Raw genomic sequence first — 24,005 nt, 5'->3', positions numbered from 1 at the left:
GATGCTCATAACATTAATCACTAGATTGTCTGGTCCAGACTCGATTATTTACTGACCGCCGTCATATAGCTGGAATATTGCTGAGTGCGGTGTTAAACAACAAACAAGCAAACAAGCAAGCTTATTTGAGACTAGTGGTTATGTAACATGTCAACATTGTGGGATAAAGCAACAAGTCGCCTGTTACTAGTCTCGGACTAACTGACAAGGTCTTGTTAGTCCGTGGTATTTGTACAGTGAGGGAGTCAGCTGAAGATGGTCATCCTCATGTAAAGGAATTCTTAACTCTGTGTTAGCAAATTAACTCAAAGGGTATTCAAGCCCTGTAAATGACAAGTCTGTGTTTGTAAAGAGGTTAACCAAATAGAGAAGTGCTTTTTGTGTTGCGAGAAAGAATAACTAGCATACTATTTTGGGGGGTATAGAATCAATGTTATAGCCTGAAGGAAGTATTGAAAAGTATGCACACTCACTATTGGGCTGGGGCAGTGGGGTAGCCTAGTGGTTAAAGCATTTGCTTGTAACGCCGAAGACCCAGGTTCAATTCCCCACATGGGTACAATCTGTGAATCCCATTTCTAGTGTCCCCTGCCACTCACTCACTCACTCACTATTGTGTTCCATCCTGCTTTCTCTCCAAATTTTCACTTCTCAGCCCAACTCTCATCCCCACAGTTGTAAACCCATCCTCCCCATCCTCTCTCCCAAGATATTGCATAAATACTATCCATCTTGTTTATGCAAAATAGGAACACTACAAAAATAAAACATCAGCCTGATTTTCAACCTTTATTTTACAGACACACTTTACTGGGATAATATTTGTCATTTTGAAGTAGCTTGTTTCTCTCAGTGGTAATGGTTTCATTATAATGTTATTGATAGGCATCAGCATCTAATTTATAAAATACTAGCAATAAATCGTATATGGTTACATCGCATGCAAATGGTTCCGGGCTATCATTCCGACTAATATTTAAATGGAATTCCGAGTGCATATGGTATCATGTATATAATTAAAAAAGAAATCGATCAGGATATATGTAGGGTGCATGTCTTTTCAAATCAAAGTTTCTTTTTTTTCAAATCGACAATACAGGAACTACTAGTCCATGTTCTACCAGAACCCGCCCCTGAACATGTTGGCAAGGTTCCGACTCATGTTTGACATTTGACGGTTGAAGGCGGCCATCTGTGCCTGGAAGTTCTCCTGGAATCTTTGCATACTTCGTCTCATTGCTCTGCTGATACGTTGGCCTTCAACGGAGATGTAGTTGTTGTTGCCACACGCACAGTGGGTGGAGTACCCGTTGCTCATTACGCTCAGGCCGAGACCATTTGGACAACAGAAGACTGTGTTGTTCATGGAACTGCGATTATTGATGTGTCGGCAGGCTTGACCCTGAAGACACGGCGGAGGCTGCTGATTACCTGCAGGAAGAACCCATGCTATATCACACACACACACACACATTTCCTTATGCCTTGTCTTTCATCAATTTAAGCAGAAAGAAAAAATCTCAGAATAAGATAGCTACGCGATAAATCGCAACAATGAAGAACGAAGCCTGGTTTATTTCTCGAGTTTTCATAGTTCTATCTTGCGGTCATTTCTGGAGATTCGAACATGCGCTCGTAAATTGATGACATCGTATATTGGACAACGTTACCAGTGCCGTAGCCAGCCGGGGGGCAGGGTAGGCAATTTGCCCCCCCCCCCCCCCCCCTTGAATCAAGTTGGGGACAAGTGATACTTGTACAAATATTGCCCCCTGTCAAAAAAAAGTTAACTACGGCCTTGGTTACTTTTGAGAGGTACGTGCAAAGTGAGTTTGTCCCCATATATTTAGCTGGACAACGCAGATGAACGCAGTTGCTGAACAATCGCATCTAAAAGTGGGAGCGTTATGACAATCGGTATTGTGAGACAAGGTACAGATAAGGGACGCGAGGGGCGGATTCTATTCAGGGAGTCGTCATTATTTAAATACGGGTAAATATTTTTACACCTTGTACTTTTTATCATCATCACTCCCGGTCGTCGTTTATTTCTTATATATGGTAATTTAAGTACGTGTGCGATGTGCCACACTTATATTCCCAACGCAAGCACGTGTTCCACCTCTGTCACCCTACATATCAGCCAGGAAGACGGAGAAAGCTTGTCCTTGTCAGTGTTTCTCTGACATAAATAATTCAACAGTCACGGGAAGCTCCAAAACGCAACCTATGACCCTTATTTCAATGTGCGCCGACAACAAGGCAGCCTCGTGCAGATATTTGGAATGGCCAAACACCTTTTTTAATTTTAGGGTTCTTCAGGATGTAATATTATCTGGAAAAATACACACTTAGAACAATAGAATGACGTCACAAGAAATATATATATTTCCCTGTAGCACCACGTGATGTCGAACAAGGATGCAGCCTGGATTCTGAACACAGTTGTGTTTCCTGTTACTCTACCTAGCATGGTAAAGCAGACAGTTTCACAAAGCATAACTGAGTGAGTGAGTATCATGGTTTAACGCCGCTTTTAGCAATATTCCAGCAATATCACGGCGGGGGGCACCAAAAATGGGCTTCACACATGTCGGGAACCGAACCAAGGTCTTCGGCGTGCCGAGCGAACGCTTTAACCACTAGGCTACCTGACCGCCGCCAAAACATAACTAGTGGATGCTATATATGCATAAAGATGTTTAAATAAAGTACTTTTAATCAATGGACGGAGATAGGTAATATGATATGCAGGTTACCACGTCACAGGTTTGTATGTGATACACTGTGATATAGATTCTTCCCTTCACAATTTTGTATACTGGTATATGATTTTAAATGGGGCCCTTATGCAGGTTAGCAGCCTTCCCAGTTTTATATTTGGGTATTGTCGTCTATTTTTTTTGTTACTAGCATTTTGCGATCTATAGACACTACACTAGAGCCTTTGTTGTAGAAGAGGTATGGGACTTCCATAATATATCAGTATAGTATGTTTTTTTCAGAATACTGAAAGGCCTATCTCCAGTGACAAGTGATTATGAGAGCCTATTTTACAGTTTGATTCTTTCTCATCAGAAAGGAACTTTTATAGACATTAAAGCTACGAATTGTACACGTCTCATTAATCTGTCGAACTAATATATCCAATACAGGCCATGCAAGTCTATAATAGTTGGCAAGTCCAGATTACTGCATTATCATACAGACCATGAAATAGATATATCCAATACAGCCAATGCAAGTCTATAATAGTTGGCAAGTCCAGATGACTGCATTATCATACAGTCCATGAAACAGATATATCCAATACAGCCCATGCAAGTCTATAATAGTTGGCAAGTCCAGATTACTGCATTATCATACAGACCATGAAACTGATATATCCAATACAGCCCATGCAAGTCTATAATAGTTGGCAAGTCTAGATTACTGCATTATCATACAGACCATGAAATAAATATATCCAATACAGCCCATGCAAGTCTATAATAGTTGGCAAGTCCAGATTACTGCATTATCATACAGACCATGAAACAGATATATCCAATACAGCCCATGCAAGTCTATAATAGTTGGCAATCTAGATTCTTGCATTATCATACAGACCATGAAATAGATATATCCAATACAGCCCATGCAAGTCTATAATAGTTGGCAAGTCCAGATTACTGCATTATCATACAGACCATGAAACAGATATATCCAATACAGCCAATGCAAGTCTATAATAGTTGGCAAGTCTAGATTACTGCATTATCATACAAACCATGAAATAGATATATCAAATACAGCCCATGCAAGTCTATAATAGTTGGCAAGTCTAGATTACTGCATTATCATACAGACCATGAAATAGATATATCCAATACAGCCCATGCAAGTCTATAATAGTTGGCAAGTCCAGATTACTGCATTATCATACAGACCATGAAACAGATATATCCAATACAGCCCATGCAAGTCTATAATTGTTGACAAGTCCAGATTACTGCATTATCATACAGACCGTGAAATAGATATATCCAATACAGCCCATGCAAGTCTATAATAGTTGGCAAGTCCAGATTACTGCATTATCATACAGACCATGAAACAGATATATCCAATACAGCCCATGCAAGTCTATAATTGTTGACAAGTCCAGATTACTGCATTATCTTACAGACCATGAAACAGATATATCCAATACAGCCCATGCAAGTCTATAATTGTTGACAAGTCCAGATTACTGCATTATCATACAGACCATGAAATAGATATATCCAATACAGCCCATGCAAGTCTATAATTGTTGACAAGTCCAGATTACTGCATTATCATACAGACCATGAAATAGATATATCCAATACAGCCCATGCAAGTCTATAATTGTTGACAAGTCCAGATTACTGCAGTTTCTGAAAATGAAGAGAGCCTCTGGGCTCCTCTTTTATTTTATTGCGATAAGATAATTTAACAACTGTTTTTTTCTGAATAAAATGTTTCATTTCAGAGACTAGATGTTAGTCTAACGTTTCGTAAGTAGCCATTATGGCATTATGAATTTGAATATTTGGATTAATAAAGAAATACTGTTGTATACTATGGGCCTGGGGCCATCAGTATCCTGAATAAAACATAATTGTTTGTTATGTGCCATGTCGGTTGATGTGCTTGTTAAAGTAAATTTAATAATGAGTGAGTGGGTTGTGTTAAACGCCGTTTGTAACAGTATTCCAGTTATATCACGGCGTGTCAGCTTAATGTGGGAGGAAAGCCCGAAGTGATGACAAACCTAGAAACATAATCAGGGCGAACCGGGATTCGAACCCACAATCGTAGGTTTCTGGCGTGCCCAAGGGACGCAACTCTGCACAGCGAATTGCAGCCCCTTAGACGACTTGGCCACCCGTGCCCCCAAATTATTAATGGTTATCATAACATGTTAGTGATTTTTTAAAGTGCCCGCCCCAACTGTTTTAATCCCGTTGCTGTTGTAGGCAGTAAAATTTTCTGAGAGAAGATTTTGATATTTTTTACCCCTTCCCTCTTTAATAATGCTGGATCCGCCCTTGCAGGTGCTTCAGTATAAAGTGATTTGTGAGCTGCCTCGTTTGCACCACCCACTTTATGGTTGTAGCACTGTTGATGAGAATTGTCATAAATCTGCGTACATGCAGCTCCGAGGCTAAAGCGTGACACAAATGTACACACAGCACAAGTGGCGGTCATGTTCATCCCGATCGGAATGTGTATACGTTTCGCAGATGAACTTTTCAGAACATTCCGGCAAAGTGTGACACATTTAAAACGCTGTACGTTACGTGCCTTGACAATCCGGTATGACACGCAAGACAAGCCATTCTTAGTGGTACATGTACTTCACAGAAGCCAAATAATTGTCTCCCTTTGATGACGTTCCTAGGACAACTTTTGTTATCACATGCAGTTACTCAACATAGAATACATAACTAACGTCTTGTCAAATTACCATGTATGTATTATTCTGACCGCATCCGTGGTGTAGTGGATAGAGCGTCCGCATGGTGAGCGGAAGGTCGGTGGTTCGAACCCCGGACGCGTCATTTACCAACAGACGTTAAAAGATGGAACGTTCGGCTCGGAGTCGGTGTGTCTGAGTAGGGTGTCCAGAGGCGTGTTCAGGAGGGCGGGCGCTCGCGATATTACGCGAGCGCGCGCTGTTGAACACGGCTTACCGCGCGAGCGCACGCGTGTACTCGCGATCGAGCCCGAGAGGTAGTTCGCCTCGTAATCCAAGATGGCGTCGCACATTGAACAAATGTTTGCCTTTGTCGAGAATGGAACCGATGTCAATACAATATTCTTTTAGACTAGATCTACCATCAAAAAGTTATTTTTGCATTTTCAATATATTGACCCGTGATGATCAGGAAAGACAATAGGTCTTCCGCAACCCATATGTTTGCCGTAAGGATCGAGTAATAAGACTCGCTGACTTGGGTGATGCATGTAATCGTATCCCCATTGCACAGACCGTTGCTCATGTCGACTGCTGGATTGTCTGGTCCAGCACAGGGACATGTAACTAATAATAAAAATAAACACTTTGTTATCATGAACATCAAAGTATGAACCCATCAAACTTGTGATGAAATTAAATGTGTGAATCTATGACACTTGTGGACAGGGCTGTTTTGATTCCCGGTGACGCCATTTTGGATGCTGTGCCGCGACAGGGAGTACGCGCCTCCCGTTCAGAAAGGCGTGATATTGCCTCACTGTACTATCGCGCGGTCGCTCGCCCTCCTGAAAACGCCTCAGGACTGCTTGTTATCTCGGTTGACTAGCACCGTTAAACCGGCATTAGACGGACTAGTCGAGTACAAGCAGCCACACACGCACACGCACAAGCACATTCGCTATATAAGTGCAACAATCTTGAAAACCCTGTTTAAAGACATCCGCGTTATGAATCCAGGCCAGAAGGTGCGTGTGTGGCGACTCTGTATATAATTGTAATGGCGTATGTCTTACCTTGTGTAACGACCGTGTGTACAGGTGTCTAAAGGTGCATCTTACCTGGTGTGACGACTGTATACGGGCGTCACGGCGTACATCTTACCTGATGTGACGACTGTGAAGGTTAGGCGTCACAGGGTACATCTTATCTGGTGTGACGACTAAGAAGGCAGACGTCACAGGGTACATCTTACCTGGTGTGACCACTGTGAAGGCAGGCGTCACAGGGTACATCTTACCTTGTGTGACGACTGTGAAGGCAGGCGTCACAGGGTACATCTTACCTGGTGTGACCACTGTGAAGGCAGGCGTCACAGGGTACATCTTACCTGGTGTGACGACTGTGAAGGCAGGCGTCACAGCGCACATCTTACGTTGTGTGACGACTGTGATGGCAGGCGTCACGGCGTACATCTTACCTGGTGTGACGACTGTGAAGGCAGGCGTCACAGGGTACATCTTACCTTGTGTGACGACTGTGATGGCAGGCGTCACGGCGTACATCTTACCTGGTGTGACGACTGTGAAGGCAGGCGTCACAGGGTACATCTTACCTGGTGTGACGACTGTGAAGGCAGGCGTCACAGGGTACATCTTACCTGGTGTGACGACTGTGAAGGCAGGCGTCACGGCGCACAGCTTACCTGGTGTGACCACTGTGAAGGCAGGCGTCACAGGGTACATCTTACCTGGTGTGACCACTGTGAAGGCAGGCGTCACGGCGTACATCTTACCTGGTGTGACGGCTGTGAAGGCAGGCGTCACGGCCACCAGAAGAAGACTCGTACTCAGCAGGAGGAACATCTGCAAGAAACATGACAAGACAGTGCTGATGAGGTCGTGAGTTGATGAGGTAGCTGAAGGTGAGGTGAGGTGAGGTGAGGTTTCACTTCGCGTCGAAGATTACAGCGACGTGTTTGTGCGTTTGTGTGTGTGTGTGTGTGTGTGTGTGTGTGTGTGTGTGTGTGTGTGTGTGTGCTAGTCCGGACTGATGTCGATTTATAGTTCTAGCCCACTGAGATACCATGCCGCAGTTTAACATGAATACCCCACTCAGACACAGTATACTGACTCCGAGCCGATCAGTGCTTGTTTTAGCCCCCTAATACCGAGCGCCAGACAGGGTAACAACATGTACCGTCTTTTTACGTCATTTTGGGATGACGCGGCCGGGGATCGAACCCCTGATCTTCCGCTCTCCGGGTGGACGATCTACCAAAAGCCCACGGAGGCGGTCCGTTATATGGTTGAACGCAACTTCTCACTCTAGACACATAAAACAACATCGCTTCAGACATGTTCGGAAATGCAAGACCCCTCACAGATGACAAGGCCATTATTTTCCGTAGTTCGTCATATTCTTTGTAGGCCCGCCAGGTAATGTTCCTCGAGTGAGTAAATGACGTTTCATGCCGCAGTCAGCTATACAATGTACAGCATTGCAAACCAGCAGGTAAGAACCGATCGAGGTAAGATGACACACAATCAACAAGAACACCCATCGCAACCACTCGACACCCATAAGTCGGCTCTGAAGACAGGTTGGGGACAAGATGATACATAATCAACAAGATCACCCATTGCAACCACTCGACACCCATAAGTCGGCTCTGAAGACAGGCTGGGGACAAGATGATACACAATCAACAAGATCACCCATCGCAACCACTCGACACCCATAAGTCGGCTCTGAAGACAGGTTGGGGACAAGATGATACACAATCAACAAGATCACCCATCGCAACCACACGACACCCATAAGTCGGCTCTGAAGACAGGCTGGGTACAAGATGATACACAATTAACAAGATCACCCATCGCAACCACTCGACACCCATAAGTCGGCTCTGAAGACAGGCTGGGGACAAGATGATACACAATCAACAAGATCACCCATCGCAACCACTCGACACCCATAAGTCGGCTCTGAAGACAGGCTGGGTACAAGATGATACACAATCAACAAGGTCACCCATTGCAACCACTCGACACCCATAAGTCGGCTCTGAAGACAGGCTGGGGACAAGATGATACACAACCTACAAGATCACCCATCGCAACCACACGACACCCATAAGTCGGCTCTGAAGACAGGCTGGGGACAAGATGATACACAATCAACAAGATCACCCATCGCAACCACACGACACCCATAAGTCGGCTCTGAAGACAAGCTGGGGGAAAGATGTCACACAATCAACAAGATCACCAATTGCAACCACCCGACATCCATATGTCGGCTCTGAAGACAGGCTGGGTACAAGATGATACACAATCAACAAGATCACCCATCGCAACCACTCGACACCCATAAGTCGGCTCTGAAGACAGGCTGGGGACAAGATGATACACAATCAACAAGATCACCCATCGCAACCACACGACACCCATAAGTCGGCTCTGAAGACAAGCTGGGGGAAAGATGTCACACAATCAACAAGATCACCCATTGCAACCACCCGACATCCATAAGTCGGCTCTGAAGACAGGCTGGGGACAAGATGATACACAATCAACAAGATCACGTGCACCCATTGCAACCACACGACACCCATAAGTCGGCTCTGAAGACAGGTTGGGGTCAAGATTATACACAATCAACAAGATCACCCATTGCAACCACTCGACACCCATAAGTCGGCTCTGAAGACAGGCTCGGGACAAAATGATACACAATCAACAAGATCACCCATCGCAACCACTCGACACCCATAAGTCGGCTCTGAAGACAGGCTTGGGACAAGATGATACACAATCAACAAGATCACCCATCGCAACCACTCGACACCCATAAGTCGGCTCTGAAAACAGGCTGGGTACAAGATGATACACAATCAACAAGATCACCCATCGCAACCACACGACACCCATAAGTCGGCTCTGAAGACAGGCTGGGGACAAGATGATACACAATCAACAAGATCACCCATCGCAACCACACGACACCCATAAGTCGGCTCTGAAGACAAGCTGGGGGAAAGATGTCACACAATCAACAAGATCACCCATTGCAACCACCCGACATCCATATGTCGGCTCTGAAGACAGGCTGGGTACAAGATGATACACAATCAACAAGATCACCCATCGCAACCACTCGACACCCATAAGTCGGCTCTGAAGACAGGCTGGGGACAAGATGATACACAATCAACAAGATCACCCATCGCAACCACACGACACCCATAAGTCGGCTCTGAAGACAAGCTGGGGGAAAGATGTCACACAATCAACAAGATCACCCATTGCAACCACCCGACATCCATATGTCGGCTCTGAAGACAGGCTGGGTACAAGATGATACACAATCAACAAGATCACCCATCGCAACCACTCGACACCCATAAGTCGGCTCTGAAGACAGGCTGGGGACAAGATGATACACATTCAACAAGATCACCCATTGCAACCACACGACACCCATAAGTCGGCTCTGAAGACAGGCTGGGTACAAGATGATACACAATCAACAAGATCACCCATTGCAACCACTCGACACCCATAAGTCGGCTCTGAAGACAGGCTCGGGACAAAATGATACACAATCAACAAGATCACCCATCGCAACCACTCGACACCCATAAGTCGGCTCTGAAGACAGGCTGGGTACAAGATGATACACAATCAACAAGATCACCCATCGCAACCACTCGACACCCATAAGTCGGCTCTGAAGACAGGCTTGGGACAAGATGATACACAATCAACAAGATCACCCATCGCAACCACTCGACATCCATTATCGGCTCTGAAGAAAAGTCTGGCGTGTGATGACACAAACGATCAACTCTTTAAAAAAGCATTAATCTAATATATTACAACAAATCTTACCATCCAGTTGTCCAATAGCCTGTACGCGATGTTTCAATGGTTCAAAAGGAACTGGTCTGATAGTTTAATTAGTTCCATGTATCATAACTGTGGCCATGTTTCATTCAGAAGGCCGCTGTGACGGATTGTGACAAGCTGTCAAGGAGATGCGGAACACAGACATGCTACGTCACAGACTACTACACCGCCTCCTCATCGGAGGATATACAGTAGAAGGTATGCCGTTGTATACAGAAGCATGGGGCTAAGACCGGCCCCGAGGTTATAAAACTTCCCTGAGTACGATTTCATGCTCAAATCCGGTTTCGTGCTCAACTCAAAACTCAGACTCAGTAAACGGAGGTTATAAATAATCTGAGTACGTTTTCGTGCTCAACTTGAGCATGAAATACGTACGATCTCAAGTACGCTTTGGACCGTGCTCAACGCTGAGTTCGATAACAACAATGGCAGATCACCTGCGACAGACTCGACAAGCGAGGCGGACAACCCCTGTTCCGAGATCTTTCAAACCCGCTGGAAGATTTAGATGTGGATGAAGTTTTTGAACGTTATAGATTTATGTATGTATTTGAGCACGAAACTGAGTTGAGCACGAAATTTTTTTTATAACCTCCGGGCTGGTGACCTTGCTATAGTCTTAAATATAGGAACTTAAACTAACCTCAGAGAATGTGTACTTTCTTTAGGCTCGTCCATTTGTTTCTTCGTGTATTATGCCACTACGCCAGAAGCAAAACATGTGACCAGTATTTAAAATTAAAATGTCAGCAATGAGTAAACGCTTTATTTTCGTTCAATGACGTAACAATCTGCAATTTTATTTGTTTAGGCTTGTGGACGGTCGGTGATTTCCCGCCGCTGTGAATTTGTCGTCTGGACAGGTGCGCGTGATTTGACCTCGCCTGTTGTGACGTGGATGACGTCATTGCAAACAGCTGATCTCATATGTTGTGGTTGTCTAATGGATATACGTGTTTTCAGTTTCCAAATAATAATTTGTCTTTGACTGAACTTGAAAGATCTAGGACATCATGTTTGGGAAGATTTCCACGACGAGTGAATGAGACGGTTTATCACTTGACTTACACTGTCAGAATATTTGGCTCACTTTTCTAATTTTGTTATGTTGACATGTGTGCTTTTCATATCTGTTTGAAGACTTGATATTCCAAGAAAATAATGTGGATATAGTTGAGTAATGGAATGTTTTACAGTGAGAAAGCTGTCAAAATGGATCCAATATTAAACAACCTTTTTTGCCTCATATATTAGAATCTCGCATGGTTCAATTTAAAACAGTAATTTAAGTAATTAGATCTACACACAATACATATAAATAATCGATTTCTGAATGACAAAATGTTTTCAGTGTAAATGTGATTTTTCATATTTTTGACTAACTGTGATCGATTTCGTATTGATGTTTTAAATAGTTTTCATTTTGGTCTATCACCGTTAGGATATGTACTTTCCAATTATATGAATTTTTGGGATATTTAGATTTCTTACAAGGGCGTTTACTTGCCACGGTCGGGTTCTTCCATATTACGATTATGTGGAAAAGTAGGAAACTTACAATACCAGCACTTTTATCAATGGCTAGGAGTGCATAGAGATTTTGGATTTATTGACTTTAGATACTGTTGGAGTGAGTGAGTGAGTTGGGTTAAACGCCGCTTTTATCAGTATTCCAGTTATATCACGGCGTGTCAGCTTAATGTGGGAGGAAAGCTCGGAGGGATGAAGGTCTCAGATGTTTATCACTTCGGTGAAACTCACGAGCACGGGTATGATGCTGACAAACCTAGAAACATAATCGGGGCGAACCGGGATTCGAACTCACAATCATAGGTTTCTGGCGTGCCCAAGGGACGCAACTCTGCACAGCGAATCGCATTCACACGGTACAACTAGTTGTATACAATTTGTTGCATGCAACACATTGCATCGTGTGAACGGGCAAGTCGGTCCAACTTTTGACGTATGCAACTTGTTGGACGCGAGTTGTACGAAATAGGACATGCTCTATTTTCATGCGACAAGTTGTATGAACGCAGCCAATCAAAACGCGTATGAAAATCACGTGACATTTACACGTCAATTTGTAAACAAAAATGGCGACTCCGATTCACGTCGGTAACTTCTGTTTTTCGGTATCCTAAGTGTCACCACTCAATAAAGGACCTATGAAAAGTAGGTACGTAGAATACCACTGTACCAAATTATATTTTTTGACATTTGCATCGGTCTAATTCTCCTGGTTAAACTGTTCATGGTGTTATTTGAAACGACAGGCTATGTGACTGTTCACTGTACTGTAGACCAAGATGACACAAGAAAACATTGATGCAGAGCATCAAAGTTTCCCGCCATATGTGATGCCTCACAAACGCATAATTATGATGTTACTGAAAGGCATGATGGAGCATAATTATATTAACCACAAATAACACAACGCTGTTGTGGAAAAAAATATTATTTATTTTGAGTATTGGGCAATACAGTTGATACATTTGCATAGGGTAGGTCTATTTAAAAATAGTTTCTTGTTTAACGCCGCACTCAGCATTATTCCAGCCATATGACGGAGGTCTGTAAATAATCCAGTCTGGACCAGATTATCCAGTGATTGACACCAAGAGCATCGAACTACGCAATTGGAATATGATGTTATGCATCGACCAAGTCGGCGAGCCTGACTACCCAATCCTGTTCGTCGCCTCTTACGGCAAGCATAGGTTGCTGAAGACCTATTCTTACCTGGGTCTTTATTTAAAAAGTAGATCGAAGGAAATGGAAGCAATTTCTTGCACAAATGTAAACATGTGGAAATAGTATCAAAACTGCCAACAACATTGGCAGATGCACATACTCAAAAAATAGATCACATTCTTTTTACACTTAGCATTTGGTTATAATAATGTAAATGAAAATACTAAGGGCTCCATATGGCAAAAAAAAGTCATACTAGATAAGGTCTTTTTGTCACAACCACAGATGCACATACTCAAAATATTATCACGTAGTTGGAGAACATTTCAATACCGGGACTAATCAATAACGGAGATCCCTTGTTTTACGTTTTTTGGTCAGTTTTTTTTTGTATTTCTTTCTTTCAAAGAATAGTAATTGTGATCATGATGAGTTGAGTTACTTGGTTTTTTTCTATATACTGTCTTTTATCCAGTGTCAGTAACTGTTGTGGAATGTGGTTTACTTGTAACAATGACTGGTTTGAGTTCATATGATGATGATTGATTGGTTTGTCGTTTAACGCCGCACTCAGCAATATCCCAGCTATATGACGGCGGTCTGTAAATAATCGAGTCTGGACCAGACAATCCAGTGCCTAATATCATGAGCATCGATCCACGCAATTGGGATCGACGCCTCTTACGACAAGCATACCCAGCTAGCACACCTACGTCGGGCCGACGTTGGCTTTGCATCGGCAACCGCCGGCAATATCGGCATCGGCAAACTGCAGCGGTCCGCTGTCAGGCCAATGCTGGTGATTGGCACTGACATTGAACCTGATATATGATTTGATCTTGTTATGATAACATAAAAGAAAAAAAACACATTTGTCGATTACAATGTGACAAATAATAGATCAAGTATATTTACGAATAATACAATAATTCTATTCGAACTCAAAATATTAACTTTATTTTTAATTTTAAAATTAAATAGATCAAGCACATTCACTGACCATTTTGGCTGCACATATACAACAGACAGAGAAGATACAGACGGGATTCGTCACATCTTACAATTCATTCAGCAAATTACATGATATTGGCAAAAGTTTGGAATATCGCGAGCGGTTATGTTACGTTGGTCCAACGTTTTCACAACATGTTTCCAAGGGAAGCTACTCTTGTTATAGAGGGCGCTGTTACTCACGCGCGTCTTTTCAAGCAGACGACGAAAGGATGATGCGCGGAGGGCTGAGGGAAAATCTATTTTGCGGTAAGTGTTTACTTCATTACTGTATTTACGAGGTGTTTATTTCATTTTCAAACCTTACAATTGAAACGAGAAACAGTGTACATTCATAAGTGTCAACATGAGTAGAGAAATCTAGGCCTATGTGTTTTGGAGGTTCGAGAAACACACTCCTGTCAATTCTACGTCAGTGTCAAAATCGGTAGAATATGTCGTGACACTGCATCCTCACTAAATTCTCTATTTATATTTTTTAAACACCATATACATATTTCTAGCAAAACGCGGGGACAAGGGCAAATACAAAACATGACAAGATATGTTTTATTTCCATGTAGATTCAGCGATGTTCAACCAACGAGTCGCAATCTCGGGGTGAGAGAGTATTACAGCGGCAAGCAAATAAATAGCCAAACTTTTACTTACATTAGTATTTTTGAATGAACATTGCTTTATTTGTCATTGTCACAGGCGTATTTGTTAAGTGTTGGGATGGATGAGGTTAGGAAATTAATTACAAACTCGAATTTACAAGTCAATTTTGTGATTGCTGTCAGCGCAAAAAGCAGTGAACATGAAATTCATAACGAGGCTTTCGGAAACTTTCAGCATTGCGTGTGCATGTCATGCGATCCAGCTAATGTTTCCTACTGATCGATGAACGGAGCTTCACTGCCGAGTTTGGTTTTCGATCACCAAAAGGTTGAAATAAAAAAAATAAAAATATGTTTTTTAATGTCATAGTTACTTGCGAATTTTGAACTTTTTCTGGATAATGGGCGAAATGAAAGGACAGCTCTTTTAGTAAACGGATCACTGCGCATTACAGGTGTGGGCAATTTTATCAAGATCTGCTGGATACCTTACATAGACATATGCCTATAATCGATCAGAAATCTTATACCGATGTATGGTATCTGTATCGATCGATTGAGGTTTTGAGATATGGCTATTTCAGAATGGATTTTTAGGGTGTGTGTGTGTGTTGTTTTTTTTTTGTTTTTTTTTTTTTTGGGGGGGGGGGGGGGGGGGGGGGGTATGGTAGTCTTATCTAGTTAAGTAATTTATGATGTACATTTTTGATGAAATACTGAATTAATTTTTTTTAAATGTACTATTTCAAAGGTATGATGCTAAATATATAATCCAAGACAATTTAGAATGTCATTTATTTAATCAAAATTCAAATTTATGGTAAAACTTTGATGAAGATACTTCAGTACAGATTTTTAAGGACATTATCCATTGTAGAAAAACACCCAGTCTTGTTTCAAATTTGATTTATTCTGACTAAAAAATTTAAATTAAATTAAATTAAAAATTAAAATTACTTGTCCCCAATACTTTCCTGCTATTTTTTGCATACAAGTGTTTGTAATATGTATATACCTTTGTATCTGATCTGTTAATGATAAACATTTATTTGCAGTTTTGGTTTACCATGATGTAATCTACATATATTTTGGCATCATATAATAAATTAAATCTGTTTTGTGGTAACCAGACTTCACAGGATCTGTTCAATATTATGTCAATATGGGGATTTTGTCAATGCTTTTCAATGGATGTGGCTATGGCTATTAACGTGAAACTACTTTCCCTGGGAAATTATTTCTGCTACATGGCTCCAGATAAGGCCTGTATGTACAAGTGCAAATATATGAGATAAGATGTATGACTTAAGGAAAGGACCTGATATCTGTGTATGGCCAAAGCTTTATTTAAATGTTACTTTTATGTTTTGAGCAATATTCCCCTCAACCTCTTGACATCATCACCATAATAGCTAAGTGCTCACTGCTGCTACACAAACTTGACATATAATATTCTTATATTTCTATTTAAGAAAATCAGATGTTTAGCCATTTCCTATTGGTAAACATGGATGAGCTGAATGAACTCTTAGCAGCTTTTCCAAAATCGAGCAACTGAGAGAGAACTGGTGAGTGAATTAAATTTCTTTAGATGTATCAACTATCAAGTATGGGAAATTTACTCCAATTTTGATTCATATAGAAGATCCGGGGTAGAAGATATCTTCAGCAACCCATGTTTGCCGTAAAAGGCAACAATGCTTGTCGTATGAGGCGACTAAAGGGATCTGGAGGTGAGGCTCTCTGACTTGGTTGATGCATGTCATCGATCCCAATTGCATGGATTGATGCTCATGATGTTAATCACTTGATTGTCTTGTCCAGACTCGATCATTTACAGACCGCCGTCATATAGCTGGAATATTGCTGAGTGAGGCGTTAAACAACAAACCAAACCAACTGATACATGTTTCTGCTTGAAATATTTATAAGCATATATTTAATATCATGTTTGCCCTATTAAGGGCCCCTGACACTTACTATGGTAATCTTCCTAATGAAATTTCATGCTGACTTACTTTTGATGGACATACAAGAGAGATTGCACACCTAAAACTGTTCTCCAGCAAGATTGGAGGAGGGGTGTTATGTGGTTATTGGGGATTTTTATTGGGCTAAATTAATAGGGTGATATGTCAGTTATAAAATCTTTTTTAATTGACATAAGAAACAGATTAGGGACCTACCATACAATATTGGGAGTTGTTATGTTATTTGCGTATATAATTACACATAATTCAATTTACTTATTTACACATATTATTAACTCATCAATTTACTTACTGGGATTCCGATAATTCTAGGGTGGGGCCTTCTGCTTTTAGCCCCTAAATTTGGAAAAAGGCCCACATTTTCAAATACAATGGGGCATTTTAACATTGTGCTGTATGGGCAAGTGCGGGTGTACCTAGGGAATATATGAAATTGTCACATAAAGGGCCCATGGCAGAAAATTCCTTGAGTGAACCCTGTATTTATTAACAGGTGTCAAGACTTAAATAAAATATACACACATATGTAAGGTGGTGCATGTGAACAGGGTATTACTTATTCTATTATTCCATTATGTTAACACACTTGTGAAGTCCATTTCTTGTAATAGTGAGAGTGCATGCAATGACTTATAATATGCACACTGACATTTTTTGCTATCATTTGTAAACAGAAGCTGAGGAGGAAGCCTGCAGCTGGGCTCTTACAAGCCACTGACAAGTACATGGTGACCTGTGTAAAAGAATGGCTTCGAGTTCCAGGAGCAAGGCTTAGAAATGGCATAAGGAAAACGCGTACTGAAAAACAGAGATGTAGATAGAGAATCTGCAAACAAAAGTGCTGAATTGCAGCGGAACAAAGAAATCCAAAATGTTGGTGTTGACAACATATTTTTCACAGGGTTATGACCCTTGTTTTTGAACTTGGTACATATTCTGCCAGGTTCTCTTGGACACTACTGAAGTTAATAAATGAAACTTTCCGTGCTTACCTAAGGTACAAACTCCAGAAGATGGTTATAAGAACTTATTTTGTATGGAGTTATGGCCTTTGCTTCATGCTATTTTAACTTGATGAAATATAGGGGGGGGGGGGGGGCTTTGTCTTGCAAACGAATTTGAAGCCACATAAATGAAATTTTGCAGGCCAATATGAGGGGTATATGTTTAGACTGTGTTTTAAAACAGGTTTTGAGAATATATGTTTCACATCCGCCTTGTTGCAGGTAGTAACACTGTTTTCTTGTAAATAATAATTAATTAATAATAAAGTTTATTATTCTATTTTGCTGTTTGTGTTTTTTATAAGTATTAACTACACATGTATTAGGGTACATAAAAAATAGTACTGTAACTAGTGTAAGCATTTCGATTGTATTGTACAGCTAGAAGTATTTATATTACTTACATTTGGTTTTCAAAGTATTAACTATGATAAAAAATTATTATCTTTTTAAAAATTCAGTATTTTTTAGTTTTACCTTTTATCTTTGTTACTTTAACATCATGGCTAGCTGCAGCTTTTAGAAATGTTTAGTTTTATGTACCCTAACACTACACTTGGAAAAGTTCTATTGTGGCATCATTTACATGAAATATTAAGATGAGATGTTGTCAGTTATGACTTCTGATGACATCAGCCTATTTAAGACAATGGCAGATGCTGCGCTGATAATTATTGTCGACGTTGGGCCGATGTCCATCCGATGCTGATTCCATAACAGTTGCCGGAGGCTGGCCAGATAACTATTTACGACGTTGGGCCGATGTCAATCCGATGAGCAAAACTTCATCGGCCCGACATTGTTTGCCAACGCTGGGCCAATGCTGGGCCGGTGCATTGCCGATGCAGGGCCGGTGATGTTTGCCGGCGTTGGGCCGATGTCGATCCGATGAGCAAAACTTCATCGGCCCGACGATGTTTGCCGACGCTGGGCCGATGCTGGGCCGGTGCAGTGCCGATGCAGGGCCGATGACGTTTGCCGGCGTTGGGCCGACGTCGATCCGATGAGCAAAACTTCATCGGCCCGATGCAGTTTGCCAACGTTGGGCCGATGGTGTAGCCGACGTTGGGCCGATGCAGGGCCGATGATGGCATGCTACCTGGGATAGTAGCCTGATATATATATACTGTTAAGATGTAACATGACAATTCATCCATACTACTTAACAGAAGTAAAACCGCTTGTCCATTCGGATCAATCTGACCAAGACAATTCCGCTGATGACAGTCAAATAATGCATACGAATCGAAATCCGTAAAAATTGCAATGGAGACATCATTAAAAGTTACCAAAAGTGACGTGGATATCAATATTGCTTTTTGAAATGATTCTATGAAATTTGTTTTCCCTGCTTCAATATTTGGAGCACCTGTGACGGAGCCATAAAACTGATCTGTTATGTAGAAAATATCGCTTGAGGCAGTGGCTGCTGGGGACTGATTATGACCTAAATACTCCTCATAGCCTTCGGTGTTAACTTTGTGGCTGTAGAGAGCTGTGCCTTCATCCAACAGATTATCGAGGTCAGTGGAACACGGTACAGACGCAAATAGATTTGAGCTATTGGACACAAAATATATGAATGACCAGAGCTACGGCTGTACATTGAATTCCATTAAACGGTTGAAAAATACTACAGCCTTGATGCAAATTCGCTGACACACTACTCCGATTTTGCTTTGACTTTGCTACCAAACGTTTCACATGTGGTTATGTGCGGTGCACTGATTAAAAAACACACACGGGGGACAGGGTTAATTCAAAATACGGAATATAACTATTCCAAATATTTCCAGTGAACATGTGCATCCAAACAATCAAAAGTGTGGTATGTAGAATATGGAATTCAGCCATATTACATTTAAATTGAGATGTCGTCGTTGTTCATGAATAAGCATATTCAGAACATATTTTTTATTATGCTGTTATTTACGATCTCCGGAGCACAGTTCTTCTTTTGTATACACCGTGAAAATCAGAAAATTAGTCCTTGAGGAAAAAGGACATCGGATTACACATGAATGGTTTAATAATGTCAGCTAATGACCAGAAACGGTCAGATGCATCAATTAACTACATAAAGACGATTTTGAAGTATCTCTTATTGCTGGAAAAGAATAGCATCAACATTCGACGCACATGATTTGTATGTTTTGTTTCCGTAAATGCGTGGCTTGAAATTTCAAATATACCAACATGTCGACATACATGCCACAAATTTAACGTTTCCCGTATACTTCCCCGCCTTAAGGGCGGGGAAGAATAAGGTCCATAATACGTTTCTAAAACTTAAAATACATCATACACACAAATACACGTCACAGTTTTAGATTCTGTGGGAAAGTATCTATAATATGATGCCATTAACAACTATTTTAGCCAAAGCATATGTATCACTAACGACATCTGAAAATAGTGTACAACGAAAAAAAATGCCATTTTGCTATTTTACTATTCCGAGAGATTCGGTCGTCAATTTGTTGCATACATTAGCTCAGTTTATTACGAATATGCATGGGTCGATAATCGTTGCAGGAATTGAGGAATTAATAATTAGAGTCCATGCAGATACTTATTTGGAAAAAGTCAACAGAAATCGTTCAACGTGCCGCCATGGTTGACGCAAAATCACGCACACTGACGACGGTATTGGTCTGCCTTTCCACGTAGTATCAAGGCGAGAATGGAAACATAAAAACAAACAGAACTTGTTGATTTCAGATTGATTCTGATTACTTAACTTACATGACTCATTTATGTATGTATGTGATCCCAGCATCACTATAAAACCTACTCCAAACATTCCGCGTACTGCTCGTGAACTCGCTACGTTATGACGGGAGGTTACCGGTAGTGATGTCATATAAGTATACATCAGCATTAACATCGTTGTACATATTTGTTATTTTCTTTGAGGTGCAGGTGAACTAGTACACAACGCATTCAGTTCATGAAGTAGTTTACTGTTTCATTCTTGAATTATAATTTGGATATCTCTTCAATATCGTTTCACCCAGCAAAATAATGCACTGCTGCAAAATGGATACATGTATGCAGTACTGTTACTAATATCATCAGATTCTAAAATGCCATAGAATTTATGAAACTCATAATAATCAGCTGTTTGTTTGATCATAGACATTCAGCGTGTTATCCTTCCCATAAGATGCTTTGTAAATGTAACACTGCAGCATATACATATTTCCTTTGGAGAATTGTGAAATATTCATTGTGGCAAATTTATATAGATAGGTTAAATAAAACAGGCACTTCATTTCTTAAGTTAAAGTAAATGTAGACCTGAAGGAAATTTACGGAAGCCTTTTAGGGCCATTTGGGTTTTTTAAGTATTTCGATACTATCTTAAAATTTCAAGATACTAAGTTCAAATTTCAAGATACTAAGTTGAAATTTCAAGATACTATCTTGAAATTTCAAGATACTAAGTTGAAATTTCAAGATACTAAGTTGAAATTTCAAGATACTAACGAAAAAAAAACGAAAAAAACAAATGGCCCTAAAAGGCTTCCGTAGAAATTCGCCACGTTATATTTTTATTAATGTATAACTCATGTGTGGACAACTACTTGTCTTACATTTGGATTTTAACGTTTAATTGGCGGAACATTGACAGCTAAAGATTGCATCAGGTGCGCGTTTCAAAATAGGGGCCGACCATTTGAGAATTATGGGTGGAGGTGGGTCATGGTCTGTTGGGGTTTTGGTGTGCGTTGCTGGGGGGTGGAGGGGTTGTGGAGCTGTTGCAGTGATAAGGACATAATGCCACTTTAGACTGTGTGAATGCCCCTTTAGACGACTGGGCCAACCCTATAGATAATGTTGGAAAGACAACCAACTCGAGTTGCATGTTATAAAATTTGGTTACACTGTGTGAAGAAATAAGAACGTTGTAACACTTGATACAATGTATACGTTTTTAAAACCGCGACGTCATCATAGTGCGGCACTATGCGGTATGCAAAGCCAGCTAACGGCCAGGCACCACGAGGGCAAGGGGGTGAAACAAGGACCGGTCGGCTCGGAGTCAGAATATTTTGTCTGAGTAGGGTATCCATGTCACCATCTTTGACAGGGTCTGCTCATAAACTAATCACGACAACTTCCGTCAATTTCATTTTGACTGTTAAATTAAACCCACCGGCAGTTCTCAGTGAATGATGCTTTGACATTAATCTCATATCTCCATCTTCGTCAGGATATGTACTTACTAATGATATGAATGATTAGACATCTATATCTAAAATAAGGGCGCTTACTTGACTTTACTGGGCACATTCGGGTGCTTCCATAGTAAAACTAGCAAACTTTGAATGCCAGCATTTTCACTTATATGGCTAGTCAGTGCATGCATACCTCACAGAACAGAATATCCAAACGTCTCTCTCTCTCTCTCTCTCTCTCTCTCTCTCTCTCTCTCTCTCTCTCTCTCTCTCTCTCTCTCTCTGTACGCGCGCATGATGTATTAGGAGTTTAATTCAACTTCCAAGTGAGGGTTGAGAGGAGGGACATCCATCGCTGGATGTCTCTGCCCTCCACGGGGTTAAGCCCCATTACACCTCTCCTCGCCCACATACTGGCTGTTGTTGTTTACGTATAGGCTATGTTAAACTTCAAATCTTAGGAGTCTCAGGCGTTACATACTCTACGACGGCTAACCAACATCTTCGACTTTTTGAAAAACCAACACATATAGACAGACATACCTTTTTCGGACGACCGTTGTCTATGTCTGTCTGCAGTGATGAATATAGAGTCTAGCTGTACAAGGGTGGAACTAGGAACAGCCGCCGGGCTGCAGCGGTGCACATATATATGCCTAACTTCTGGGCACGGCACATTTCATAGTAGGGTCTTTGATCTGGTGATGTAGTTCATTTGTAACCGGCTTTAATCAATCTTGTAATAAAAGTTGACAGAAAAAGGGCGAAGCTATGCGCTTTGTAGATATGAAAACCATCGAACACAGTATTTATTGGTTATTTTTTGACGAAACGTATCCATGAAGAAAGAATATTCGTGTTAATTACAAAAAAAACGTCCTCAGTTGTCGAGCTGCTCTACCAGGGCCCTCTCATTACAGATGACAATATTTCGATTAAATAAAAAACATATACATTTCCATTTAATAAAAAAATAATATATGTTTACCTATATTGACATCATCTGTCAACGCTACAAGGCCTTACAGAACATGACACATTGCGTTAATGACACCAGTGTACTGATATGTACTGAACTTGTGGGAAGTAATCAACTGAGATGTAAGGACACAATAAACAGAGAACAAAGTACATAATAAACTGAGATGTAGGTATATATGAAACCCCTAGAAAATGTTACAAATTAGATGCTCTTAAACGCTATTTCATGCATTTTGGGACCGTTCGTCAGATTTTATTTGCAACAAATATTAATATTTTTTTATTATTACACTAAGTATCTATAAATATATTCACCAAAACATTTTCGACTTCCATGCAAGAAACATCTATGATGCCAAATGAAATGTTAACATTAAAACGAATCGATAATATTACTTTTATGTGTTTTTACATGTTCGTTCGTAGAATGTGATGGTTATTAATTTTTCCATATTTTAACGCGAGCCGATCTATCATTATAATGAAACTAATTGTGTAAACGCGGTTTGCTTTCGTCACAAAACCATCGACCACGAAAATCCTAAAGTGCGTGAGGATTCCGATTTTCAAATTAGACAATACATATATTACGTTCGTCCGTGTAGAGTTTGAATTAATAATTTACTGCATAGATGGTAATTTGAAGTTTACTTATACACAAATGTGCTTTTTTATGTGTAAATGTACATGTAGATACTGTTGGAGTGAGTGAGTTGGGTTAAACGCCGCTTTTAACAGTATTCCAGTTATATCACGGCATGTCAGCTTAATGTGGGAGGAAAGCTCGAAGTGATGCAGGTCTCAGACGTTTACCACTTCTGTGAAACCCACGAGCACGGGTATGGTGCTGACAAACCTAGAAACATAATCGGGGCGAACCGGGATTCGAACCCACGATCAGGTTTCTGGCATGCCCAAGGGACGCAACTCTGCACAGCGAATCGCGGCGCCTTAGACGACTGGGCCACCCGTGCCCACAGATACTGTTGGAACGACAACCAACTCGAGTTGCACGTTATACAATTTGGTTACAATGTTTGAAGAAATAAGAACGTTGTAACACTTTTGATACAATGTGTACGTTTTTGAAACCGCGACGTCACCACAGTGCGTCACTAAGCGGTATGCAAAGCCAGCTAACGGCCAGGCACCATGAGGGCAAGGGGATGAAACAAGGACCGGTCGGCTCGGAGTTAGAATATTTTGTCT

The 24,005-nt window shown here is 41.0% G+C and overlaps 1 protein-coding gene and 1 long non-coding RNA gene across 6 annotated transcripts in view; one reads left to right on the top strand and one right to left on the bottom strand.

Moving 5' to 3' along the window:
• Positions 1 to 775: 775 nt before the first annotated feature.
• Positions 776 to 24,005, bottom strand: part of LOC124113766 — a 24,288-nt gene continuing 1,058 nt past the window's right edge. Inside the window, exons 1-3 of one of the 4 annotated variants that reach the window (XM_046474282.2) lie at positions 22,359 to 22,424; positions 7,218 to 7,287; positions 776 to 1,431 (exon numbers count right to left, since the gene is read on the bottom strand). In XM_046474282.2, the coding sequence (XP_046330238.2) occupies positions 1,118 to 1,431; positions 7,218 to 7,287 (384 nt within the window). In that variant the 5' untranslated portion in view covers positions 22,359 to 22,424 and the 3' untranslated portion in view covers positions 776 to 1,117. Of the gene's footprint in view, positions 1,432 to 7,217; positions 7,288 to 10,314; positions 10,461 to 10,978; positions 11,002 to 22,358; positions 22,425 to 24,005 lie in introns of those variants that run through there. The other 3 variants (XM_048382042.1, XM_048382040.1, XM_048382041.1) reach the window with 3 other exon arrangements.
• Positions 13,986 to 17,914, top strand: LOC124131416. 2 transcript variants are annotated; one of them, XR_007218085.1, is made up of 3 exons: positions 13,986 to 14,640; positions 16,112 to 16,207; positions 17,305 to 17,914. It is a non-coding gene; the product is annotated as an uncharacterized LOC124131416 (long non-coding RNA). The 2 variants fall into 2 exon arrangements; XR_007218084.1 differs by having other exon boundaries at positions 13,987 to 14,289.

This window comes from Haliotis rufescens, unplaced genomic scaffold (assembly GCF_023055435.1).
Source record: "Haliotis rufescens isolate VD_foot unplaced genomic scaffold, xgHalRufe1.0.p SCAF_4, whole genome shotgun sequence".
Taxonomy (NCBI): domain Eukaryota; kingdom Metazoa; phylum Mollusca; class Gastropoda; order Lepetellida; family Haliotidae; genus Haliotis; species Haliotis rufescens.
Note: the sequence above shows the minus strand (reverse complement) of the source record. Positions and strands in the feature narration are given on the sequence as shown.